The 12,111-nt window shown below is 40.3% G+C and overlaps 1 protein-coding gene across 2 annotated transcripts in view; it reads right to left on the bottom strand.

Annotated features, from left to right (window-relative positions):
* Window positions 1-10,777, bottom strand: part of CSTPP1 (centriolar satellite-associated tubulin polyglutamylase complex regulator 1) — a 157,052-nt gene extending 146,275 nt beyond the window's left edge. Inside the window, exon 1 of one of the 2 annotated variants that reach the window (XM_019743595.3) lies at window positions 10,597-10,777. In XM_019743595.3, the coding sequence (XP_019599154.2) occupies window positions 10,597-10,675 (79 nt within the window). In that variant the 5' untranslated portion in view covers window positions 10,676-10,777. The remainder of the gene's footprint in view (window positions 1-10,596) is intronic. The other variant, XM_019743594.3, reaches the window with a different exon arrangement.
* Window positions 10,778-12,111: the final 1,334 nt, after the last annotated feature.

Below are 12,111 nucleotides of genomic sequence, written 5' to 3'. Positions count from 1 at the left end.
GTCAGGTCCTTCAACAATAGTTATTTTCTCTTAACTACTAGGAAATATCATAAGAAAAAGTTCACAATGTGAGACAAATCAACCACTTCTTTTCCTTAAGTCTGTTTCTCCTTTAGAAATATGTGATCAAAAATAAATATTTACTGGAAAAGCAAAGGTCAAAACAGTCCCTATGTCCAGACATGGCAACAAAGATTAACAAGACTCCAAAAGCTATTTGTAGGCATAACCTTGAAGAGAAAAAAGGCAGGGTCATTCTCCCTGAAGATCTAACCTACCTATTTTCTTCTAACTATATATTCACCATTCTCTCCCATGTCAACCCTTGAAGAAAAGGCAAAAGATCGACTGCACTAAACATATAAGACTTTATAAGTTAATCATGTGTCTAAACATCAGGTTTGGTGGTTTTAGGATTATCCAGAAAGATGATCAATTTTAGGTCTCATTAGTTTACTTTAAAACACTTGACTATATTCATTAATTCAGCCTCTCAACCCCTTGTTAGGTAGCTTTTATCAACTCCATTGGCTGGGGAAGTCTGATCACGGAGAATAATAGTATTATCTATTTACAAAACACCTTCCTTATAAAGAGCTCCACATGTTTATCTTTTCAATCTACAAACATTCCTGTGAGGTAGGTGGCAATATTACCTTTTCCTTTCTTAAAGGTGAAATGCTAGGGCTCAAGGAGCTTAATGACTTACTCACACGATCGGCTGTATTTTATCCACTAACTAGAACGTAACTGCTTGGGATTAACACCATGGACTCAAGTCTGAACTGCACATACTTCAACAGTGTCAAGCTCCTACTTTTCTTCATGGCCATCTTTCAACGTATCGCATTCCAAAACGGATTGGGGTCAGGCTTGTTGTTTACGCTCACGTGCTCACTGTTTATAAAGTTTATTATCATTTCTCTAAATTGAACTATTTCAACTATTTCAGTTTTGTCTAGATGCCCAAAAGCTACATTATTTTTTGTTTACTGTCTGTGCACTAGCGTTGTAAATGATGTCATCAGGAATGTACACAACTCTTAGACAAAGCTGTAAGGCCGATAAAAAGCAAACCGCTTGGGGAAGAGTACATTTCCCCTGCTCCTCCTTCTCCTCCTTCTCTTTCTTCTCCTTCTTTTTTTTTGAAGTAGGCATCACACAAAAAGATGACTCATTAAACCCCAAAGAGGTGACTATGCCAGCGCGGGCTTCTTACGCAGCGCTCCACAAAGACCCTGAGTGGCAGCATCAGGCCTCCTCTTCTATGCATTTTCCTGCAGGCAGAATGTGCATTTGTGTGGCTACATACACAATTATAATCTCCCCTGAAAGGCAGTTCCTTCCAAATGACAGGCTGAACAGTGGCCTGAGCGCTCGCCTCATGTTGCCTGTGCAGTTAACATGCTGACATACCAGACACATTTAATCTCTCCTTTCTGAAAAACTAAGATGGGACAGAAGAACCGAAGCTAGAAAGAACTCCACAGAGAGAAAGGAGGCCAGCCCAAGCGTCCAAACTTACTTCTCAATGGGCCGAGCGTCTTTGTGTGTTGCCTACTTACGTGTCAATTTGCAGGACTTTGGGGCATGAGAACCATGGAGCAGAGTGGTTCTGGCAGCCTCTCCATTTGACAAGCAGAGCCAGAGACATGTGGCCTTTAGTCACATTCAAAAGTGTTATTGTCTCAAACATGCCTATTTTAAAATACATAATTTTCCCATTTAGATCATGTTGTATGTAAGTTGACCACGGGAGTTCTGCCACATGATTTCAGAAAAAAGAAAAAGAAAACAAGGCCCTCGTACAGTCCTACCAATGCCACATACCTCTGTTTACTGGGGGCCAGTGAGGCTATCCCAGGTGAGAGAAGTCTGAATTTAACAAACACTTGATATGAAGGCCTGGGGCACAAACAGATTTCTGTCTGAGATTACAGAAACTGAAGCTTGTGTTTTATCACCATTACCTGTAATCTCAGGGCCAGATAATAGTATTAACAAGACCTTGAGCTACACAATAGGACAGCTGGAAAAAGCCTCTTACTCTCTCCAAAGAATAGTGCTTTTAAAAAGCTAATTCAATGAAGAAAAAGAAAGGGCTCTGGAAAGTGCCTTCTCAAACAATATTTACTTTTACTGGGTTCCTGCTAATCAAACAAAACTTAGGCAAAAGCTTTTATGAAAAATACTTTTGATGATTTCAGCAGTAATTGCTTTGTTTAAAAAAAGGTGCTTAAGAGAAAACATAGCTAATGGGATCAGTAATTTGGTAAATTCAGATGTGTTGGGGAAAATCCCTTTCTTTGATAAATCATTAAAATTCTGCTCAGATAAATGTGTTTTGACTTGAAATTCCAATCATAGAATGAGCTATTTCCTAAGGCCGTTAGGGAAGTGCTACAAGGGTGATCCCAACACAGAGGACCCAGGGATTCGTTTGTAAGAGTAATTCCAGTCTTAATCAAAGCATATTCCTCTGCCCAACGAAAGAACGGCATCTCATGGAGATGCCCTCAACTTGTATAAGATTTCTTTCCTTCTTAAAGTACCATTTAAAAAAATGGATTAAATATTATCGTTGGGTAACCAAAACATAGGAACTATGGTATCAACCAAGAAACTAACCTTAGATGTAATCAAAGTTTAAAGCCAAAAGGATCTAGGGCAGATTTGAATCAATCATCCTTTTTTTTCATCCATGGAAATGAGGCAAAAAAAAAAAAGCCTCCCGTCTCTCACAAGGTAGGAATTCAATAACTATTTGTTGAACTGAATTCCTTTCTCCCATTTAAAAGAAAATTTATCCTGCTACTTAAAGCAGACCACTCACTTAACAATTCAGCACTTAACTTGGGCCAAGCAGTGTGCTAGATTTTTGGTGATACTGAGAGAATAAGCCTGCCCTTACGTTTCCTCTAGTAAGAAACATACAATAACTGAGCATACGAATAGATAAACAAGATAACTCTGATAACTGCTAAGAAGGATATAAACAGGATGATGAACTAGAGATAAGCTAACGGATCATTTGTCTCTTCTGATCCACTACTATTACTTTTTAAATTTTAATTACCTACTCAGCCTCCTAAGATTACTCAATTAGCAAACAGTATTTGTGTAAGTAAAAGTGATCCCCAGCTTTTGGACAGCACTTGGAGGAAAGATTTTAATATTACCTGAGTACATAAATGATAAGCAAGATCAAAAATTTACAGAACTATTTTAAAACCCGGAAGAACCTGCAATTTAGTTACCTTGGAGAAATGAGGGTGACTGAGGGTCGGGGATAACATGCCTTAGAACTCACTTGCTCTTGTTTTTTCAACAAAAGGATATTTATTACACTTATTAAATAGCTTACAGACTCCTTGAAAAGGTGGAAGAAACAGAGTCTAGGCTGAACTTCCGGAACTCCCAAAGGCACATCCCAGAACTGGCCACCCAGGGAACTGCAGCCCCTGCCATGACTGAGAAGCTGCTGGCCAAACTGGGAAAGCACCAACACGGCTGCATACGCACAGCTTACCCACTCTATAAGGGCACTTATTACACTGTCACTTTGTGTTACAGTCATTTCTGAATATGTCCCATCACCCATCTATGGTGTAAGCTGCCTGAGGGAGGGGCACTTTTATACTCATATTCATTCCTTGCATTATATAGAGAAAGGGAAGAAAAGAAGGAAAGGAGGGAGGAAGGAAAGAAGGAAAGATGGAATAGGAAGGAAAGGAAGAAAGAACAAAGGAAAGAGGTGATTTTGTGAATATGTTCATTACTATTTTAAAGTGACCAGTTTTGTAGATTATAAACCTAGTTTCCAAAGGAAGTCAGTATAACATCTATATCTTATTTCATTTCTTTTCTGCAACAACCCAAGCATGTTAAAGTCCGAAGAGGGCAGCCGGATGGCTCAGATGGTTAGAACACGAGCTCTGAACAACAGGGTTGCTGGTTCGATTCCCAGATGGGCCAGTGAGCTGCACCTTCCACAACTACATTGAAGACATGAGCTGCTGCTGAGCTTCTGGAGGGGTGGCCAGATGGCTCAGTTGGTTAGAGTGCGAGCTCTCAACAAGGTTGCCGGTTCAATTCCAGCATGGGATGGTGGGCTGCACCCCCTGCAACTAAAGATTGAAAACGGCGACTGGACTTGGAGCTGAGCTGTGCCCTCCACAACTACATTGAAGGACAACGACTTGGAGCTGATGGGCCATGGAGAAACACACTGTTCCCCAATATTCCCCCATAAATCTTTAAAATAAATAAAGTCCGAAGAGTATGTCTGCTAACTTATTATAATAGTAATGTTTCCTAGCATAGGATTGAATTTGGAAGGTTCACTAATTATACTCAAACAAAATATCTTTGCTTATCAGGATTCATCCAAAAGCAAAAAAAACAAGTGTCTGGCAGTAAGACAAGTAAATATCATGTGCATATCAGCAAATACAAAAAAATAAGATTACTAAGTTCCATGGAAAGAGTCATATATCAGAGCCTTTGCCAAAGCTCAAAGAAATTGTATTAACCTCATGGCTGAAAGAGATGGTATCAGTGACTGTTGGATGTTGTCTTAGTCCAGGTTCTCTGAGAAGCAGACACCAGGACAGGATCAGACTTGCAAAAGATATACTGAGGGAAACGCCCATGGGAGAAAATGGGGAGAAAGCCGGAGGAGGCTGGGAAGGCTGACAGACCACAATGCAGGGTTGACCCTTGTGAAAAAGAGAGAGAATTGGATAGCAGTATAGTGGGAGTCCTGAAGCCAAAGTCGCCGTCAGAGGAGTCACATAGCTCCTGGGAGTGTTTCTGTGTCATCCAGTCATTGGCTGGGAGCAGCCTGTGGGAAGTGCGACCTCAGTGAATAAAATGTTGGATTCAGAGCTGGGGTTAGGAGTCAATTACCCTTCCCTCCCCACAGTAGGAGATCATAAAGGCACATTTTCAAGGCTGCCACATATGTATACCCTATTTTTATAAAAGTATTGTAATAATAATAGCAGCTAATATTTATTGAGCACCTACCCAGGTGCTCCAAAAGGAAAGATTATCTTATTCATCTTTGTACACCCTCTTTTCACAATGTAGCAGGCAGTCACTGCTCTAAAAGTTTACATGTATGAGGTAAGTACTATTATTATCCACATTTTACAGATAAGGCAACTGAGACACAGAGAGGTTAAGGAACTTCTTCAAGGTCACACAGCTACTCAAAATAGATTACCGTCAATAAAACTCTATCAAAAGGTTTATTTTTAGAAGCTATCTTCCTCATTGCCTGTCCCTAAAAGATGAGTCCAGTGGCAAGAGGAAACTGGAATTTTACTATTCCCTAATCCATCCTGATTCCGAGGATGCCCCCTCCTGGCAGAAATGTTAAATTAAGCCCTTGGAGCCACCTGAATTTACTCTAGGATCCATGCATAGGTCTAAGTAATAGTTGGAGCCTCATTTTTGGAGTTGCTCAAGGTATTTACAGGTTGGAGTTTAACTATATAGACTCTGGAGTCAGACTGCTGGATTAGAATTCTGCCTCCCTGATGTACTAACCGTTATTTAATATCTCTGTGCTGCAGTTTCCTCATCTGGGAAATGGAGATAAAAACTGAAAACTATCTTCATATGCATTAATATATACAAAACACTTAAAATGTTACCTGCCACAAAATAAGTGTTTAATAAATCTTAATTTTTGTTAGGTGCTCACATTTGGGGTACCCTAAAGTTGGATTATTCTTACTCAATTTAACATATACGTATGTATCAAGTATCTACATTGTGAAAAGCAGGTAGGTATTATACAAGATAAGTAAGATACAATTCCTGTTCTCAGGAAACTTATTTGCAATTAATGAACTGTTCGAAGGCTCCGTCCTAAGAGAAAAGCAAAGATCACTGCCCTTTACTGGCAATAGGTGTTTTGGTTTGTTTTTATCTTCTTGGTAGAGAGGAAAAAACAGATTATGGAATCTGACAAACCTGGGTTTGAATCCCTGTTTTGCCATCCAACATCACCTATGTGACTTTGTATAAATCAATTAGCCTTTCTAAGCCTCAGTTTCCTTATTTGTAAAATGAGATGATATTAATAACTATTAAATGGGACTAATATCTACCTTGTATGGTGGTTGTGAAGATTAAATAAGGCACAGTGCTAATTATATGTGAAGTGCTCAAAAATGATTGCTTAAAGAACTATCCAATTGATTGTGATTCCTCTAAAAGTATAGCCTCCAAAAGAGAAAGACCATCTCTGATTTCCTAGAGTTACCTATTATGCCAACCCACTACCAACCTTTGTGAAAATAAGCAGTTTCCATGGAAACAGCAGAGGCAACTTGGAGCCTGAATAAAAGCATGCACCTCACCAAATTAGGTGCGGTAAAAAATAAACCTCACACCCTCATGCTTATCCTCAGGTCAGCACGTAGGTGGTGTGTTTTGTACACCTGGGACCAGAATAGGCTGCCCTTCGGCTCTAGAGAGCTCTCCACACCCAATCAGATACACAGGCACACCTCAGCCTCTGGCAGAAGCTTCCAAGAAGTATTCATAAGGCTGGAAAACTTTCAAGGGTTCTATACTTATTTCATCTCCTTAGCAGACTCTCATCTCTCTATTCAGGCATGAGCATTAACACAATTTCTATCACTCCATTCTGATGACGAGCATGACCTCATTGAGCTGATTCTGTAATGACCTTAAGATCCTAAGCCATTTCAGGCCATGATTACAGGTTCCTTCCTAATCCACAAAGTCAGAGGGGAATGGATCAGTTTACCCAACATGATGAAAGACTGTTTTCTTCACTAATAGTCAAAAAGGCACATATAAGCCCTAGCTAGCAGGCGGAAAGGGAACTCTATAGATATTAAATAGGTGTCCCTGTAATTTATACCACAATACTAAAAAGAGGCCCCAGACACACTTTCCAAGGGATACTCAACTTTGGCTTTTCCGTTTCACTGAATGCTCTGTAATTTTCTTTTCTCTATATGTATTTTTTTCTCTAGGCCTACATACGTGACTTTATAATTTTTTTAAAAAAAAGGAAAAAAGAACACAATAAACAAAATCCTCCACAGGTATTTAAAATTTTAAATCAAGGAATATCTATTAAATTAATCTATAGGAAGTGTTTTGTGGGTTTTGTTTTAAGTGTGTTTTTCCAGGTCCCATCAGCTTCCAAGTCAAGTAGCTGTTTTGATCTAGTTGTGGAGGGCACAGCTCACAGTGGCCCATGTGGGGATCGAACCGGCAACCTTGCTATTAAGAGCACCACGCTCTAACCAACCTAGCTAACTGGCTGCCCTATAGGGAGTGGTTTTAAATGGTCATTAAATTGAGGGTAAATGCTTCAAAAACAGCATGCCTCTAAAAGAGACCAAATTGTAATGGGCAGGAGTTGTTCTCAACTAAAGATAAATGCACTGAGCAGAGCTGCATGGTTTGATGAAACGTGAGGAAGCCAGTGAGTAGTGAGACCCTGCTTAGGGCACTATCAATGTCCAGATGGTGACTAGGACAGGGAGTTAAGACACTTAAACGCAACAGAGCCTGAAGGAGCACTCGTTCAGGATTCAAACATGGTAGATGGTTGGACAAGGAAGCTTTTTCAATCAACCCGAGAGTTTGATTCTGTTTGTAGATTCATTATCAACATCGCCACTGGATTAGTCTTCCTGAAAAAGCCACTTATAGAAGGACCAAAAACTACTCACCAACGCACCACTATATTAAATACGCCAAGCTTTTGAGACATATAATTTAAATGGCAAATACCCAAGGAAAGGAACAATGGACTAAGCTTTTCATAGATTCATTGAGTACTGCATAAATAAAATATGTAAAATCCTTAGCAAAAGTCTAGGTATTGCTAGACACTGATATTACTACTCATTGGATACAAACTTATCTGTCATATAAGTATGCCCTTTTAGCTGATTAAGGGATGTGGTTAATTAATATCTCTCTCTCTCTCTCTCTCTCTCTCTCTCTACATATATATATATATATATATATATATATATATATATATATATACACACACATATATGTGTGTGTGTATATGAATATATATATACATAGATATAAAATATATACCTCTATCTTTATATATAATAGACATACATATATATAGCTTTCAAAAACCAAACAGCTCTTAAACTTGGTGAAAAGATGCTTAACTTCATGAAAGAAACGCATATTAAAACTACTCTGGAACTATATGTCACTTAGATTGAAAATATACAAAAGTTTGTTATATTTTGTTGGAAAGACTATGGAGCAGCAGGCATGCTCTTATATTGTTGGTGGCAGTGTAAAATGGTACAATGCCTAGGAAGGGCAATTTGGCACTATCAATATTTAAAATGCATATACCCCTGACCTGTCAATTCCACTTTGTGCAACTGATCCTTGTAGATATATTAGAAAAGGAACAACATTACAGGTTACTCAATGCAGTATTTTTAGTAATAGCAAAAGGCTAAAAACAACTTATTGTCTACCAACAGAAAATCGATTAAATAAATTATTTAAATACTATGCAGCTGAAAAATAAAAAGAATGAAAAAGCTCTCTACTGATACAGAAATTACTCTTAGATATAGTAAATGAAAAAAGTATTCACTGTATTGTCTCTTAGGTACATAATAAAATAAACTCTGGAAGGATACACAGGAAACCAGTAATAGTGGTTACTGGTCGGGCCTGAGTATGAATGAGAACTGGCAGGGGACAAGAGGTGACAGGAGACTTTTCACTATAAACTTCTTTATATTTTTTAATCTAGTTTCCACATTACCAATTCAGAAATTTTAACTAGAACTGGTTTTCATTAAAAAATATGTACAGGGCAGCCGGATGGCTCACTTGGTTAGAGCGTGAGCTCTGAACAGAGTTGCTGGTTCGATTCCCACATGGGCCAGTGGGCTGCGCCCTCCACAACTAGATTGAAAACAATGAGCTGCCACTGAGCTTCCAGAGGGGTGGCCAGATGGCTGAGTTGGTTAGAGCACAAGCTCTCAACAACAAGGTTGTTGGTTCAATTCCAGCATGGGATGGTGGGCTGCACCCCCTGCAACTAAAGATTGAAAACGGTACAACTGGACTTGGAGCTGAGCTGCACCCTCCACAACTAGATTGAAGGACGACTTGGAGCTGATGGGCCCTGGAGAAACACACTGTTACCCAATAAAATTTTTAAAAAAAATATGTACAGTACATACATAAAATTGAATATTATTCCACGACAAAAAGAAATCAAGCTAGGAAAAAACATGGAGGGACCGTGAATGTATATTGTTTAATGAAAGAAGCCACTTCTTTCACAATATATAAAAGGTTATATACTGTCTGACTCCAACTCTGTGACATTCTGGAAAAGTAAAACTTTAAAGACAGTTGAAAGATTAGTGGTTGCGAAAGGTTGGGGGTCAGGGGTAAAGATGAGAAGGTGGAGCACAGATATTTTTAGGGCAGTGAAACTATTCTGCATGATACTATAATGGCAGATACACGACACTATTCATTTGTTAAAATCCATGGAACTAACAACACAGACAGAACCCTAATGTAAACTAGGGACTTTAGTTAATAATAAGTATCAATATTGGCTCATCAATTGTAACAAATGTATTACACTAATGCCAGATATTAATAATAGGGGAAACTCTGAGGAGGTGGGAGGGAGTACATGTGAATGTTGTGTAATTATCTGCTCGATTTTCTGTGATCTTAAAACAGCTCTAAAAAAATAAGGTCTATCAATTTTTTTTTTTTAAGGAGGGCACAGCTCACAGTGGCCCATGCGGGGATCGAACCAGCAACCTTGGTGTTATCAGCACCATTCTCTAACCAACTGAGCTAAACGGCCACCCCCAAGGTCTGTTAATTTTTTAAAATTTGTGTGCATACATCCTTTTTTTCATCCATTAAATGCCTTACACACTTGAGGCGCTCAACAGAGCTACAGCCCTAGTGGACAAGAACTCAGGTTCTGGAGTGGGCAAATTAGGTTCTGATCCTAGCTCTACCATTTTCTAGCTATGTGGCCTTATTTAGGCAATTTACCTCTCCAGCCTCAGTTTCTCCGACTGCAAAATGGAAGAAAAACACAATATTTCCTCCTAGGGCTGTTTTGACGATTCAGTAAAGAATACATGTAAAATGCTTAGTATAATGCCTAACGAAAAAGAAGCGCTCAAAAAGTAGTTGCCGCTATAACAAAATGTAATTCACAGGATGACTGATTTGGCACTTCAGGTTCCAAGGTTACTTCACTACCTGCATATCAATAACATTCCAAAAGGGCCCCAAATTCTCAGCTCCCACCTAACCCACTCTGGACACAATCCACACTGCCTGAGCTCCCGCTCGTACACTTCAGATATTCTTTACTCCCCAGATGCTGTTTTCCATCTCGCTCGGCCTCACAGGCTCAGGCCCTGCCTGGACCGCGCGTCTCCCTCCCCGCCCCGCCCCATCTCACCCCGACCCGTTCCCACCCAGACCCCGCCCCCGCCTTCTCCCAGACCCCGGCCTAATTCTTCTGCACTCCTTTCCTTCCCCGGGGCTGAAGGAAACTCCTACCCAGATAATCGTAGTCCGGTAGGGCTAGGCGCTCCGGACTCAGCATCTTTTGACCGGGGTAGCTTCCAAGCTTCAGCATCCCAGCTTCCGGAATCCAGGTCGCCCGCTCTCCCCGTTGCCATGGCACCCACGCAGCGGGAGGAGAGGCAGGGGGAGGAAGGTGTGTCACGCAAACACTCCGTATCGCAACGCCAGGCTGGCCACACTAGTTCCGGAAGCGGTCGCTTCGCGGCGGTCGAGGCTTCTTAGGGCCCCTGTTGTAGAGGAGTTGGTGTTAGAGGAATTTGAGGTGGAGAGTTCTTTCGAATCCATCGTATTTCCCAGTGTCGAAGAATTGTTGCCAGCTCTCCATATCTTCGATTGCTGAATTTCGTAACTATTCCTGCTTTATACAGCTGTTATCCTAACTCACAATGGCTCCCACCCATAAATTCCCATAAACACTTAATATTCCGTTACCTATTTTTCTCTCTTTATTATTGATTATCTTCAATTGCTACAAAATGCTTTCATGTGCGTATATCTCGGCTGCTCCGTGAGGCCAGGGAGGTGTCCTTTCTGCCCCTAACGAGCCTGGACACACTGAAGGTGCTGATTAAATCCTCTAAGAGCTCATTGACCATCCCTCTCAAATTCCTCCTTATCTTTAGTTCTTCCCTGCACTCCTATCCCTTACTATTGGGTACCCTTCCAAGGTGTCGTTCTTTTTTTCCTACCAAGACACTTCACTTCTTGAGAGGATGGGGTACACAAACCAGGACACCTATTGGATTTTTTCCCTCATATGCCCAAATCGCTCGCTTCTTTAAGAGGGGAGAACAAGTTCCAAGAAGTCCAGATCCTTCTTTTTTGCTCCCCTCCACTCCCCACAACAGGTTAGAGGTCTGTAGCACTTGTCACAATTGAAACCTATTAGAAAAAGCGATTCTGTTCTCACTTTTTTAGTTAGTCCCCTTGCCCCCCGCCCCCCCCCCCCAAAAAATACACCAAGGTGAGGTTTTGAGAAAAGAAAGAAAACAAAAATCACGCTATCAAAGGAATGACTGGGAAACCAGTGGACCACCTACATTGGGAGGAAAAGGGAAGAGGAGGTTCTCTTTGTGTTTTGAGTGGTCTATTCTTAGCCTCCTCCAGCAGGAGCTTCAAAACTCCTAATTCTCCCTTTCCCTTAAAATTGTATATGTCTCATTTCTAGGCTCCTGTGAGTCACTCCGAGTTTGGATGTGGTAAGAACAAAGGGACAGACCCAAATTAGGAACAGCATATATTATCTTGAGGTAATGAATTTACTAATTTGATATTTGATGTGAAGTCCTGCAAATTTGACTTAAAAAAACTTCCTTCTTTCCCCGCCCTCGCCCACTCCCCATTTCCCTAACCAATGTAGTTTGAGGGTATGGGAGTTTCATCATTTTCACACCCGTGGCTTATTACTATATTATTAATAATGTAATAGGATAGTAATCATTAAGGATTACAATTTCATTTTATTTCCAAGCAACCTGAAGCTGTTTG

The sequence above is a fragment of the Rhinolophus sinicus genome, chromosome 14 (assembly GCF_057876585.1).
Source record: "Rhinolophus sinicus isolate RSI-liver-muscle chromosome 14, RSI-T2T, whole genome shotgun sequence".
NCBI classification, from domain to species: Eukaryota; Metazoa; Chordata; class Mammalia; order Chiroptera; family Rhinolophidae; genus Rhinolophus; species Rhinolophus sinicus.
The sequence above is the reverse complement of the archived record's forward strand: the minus strand, read 5'-3'. Positions and strand labels throughout refer to the sequence as shown.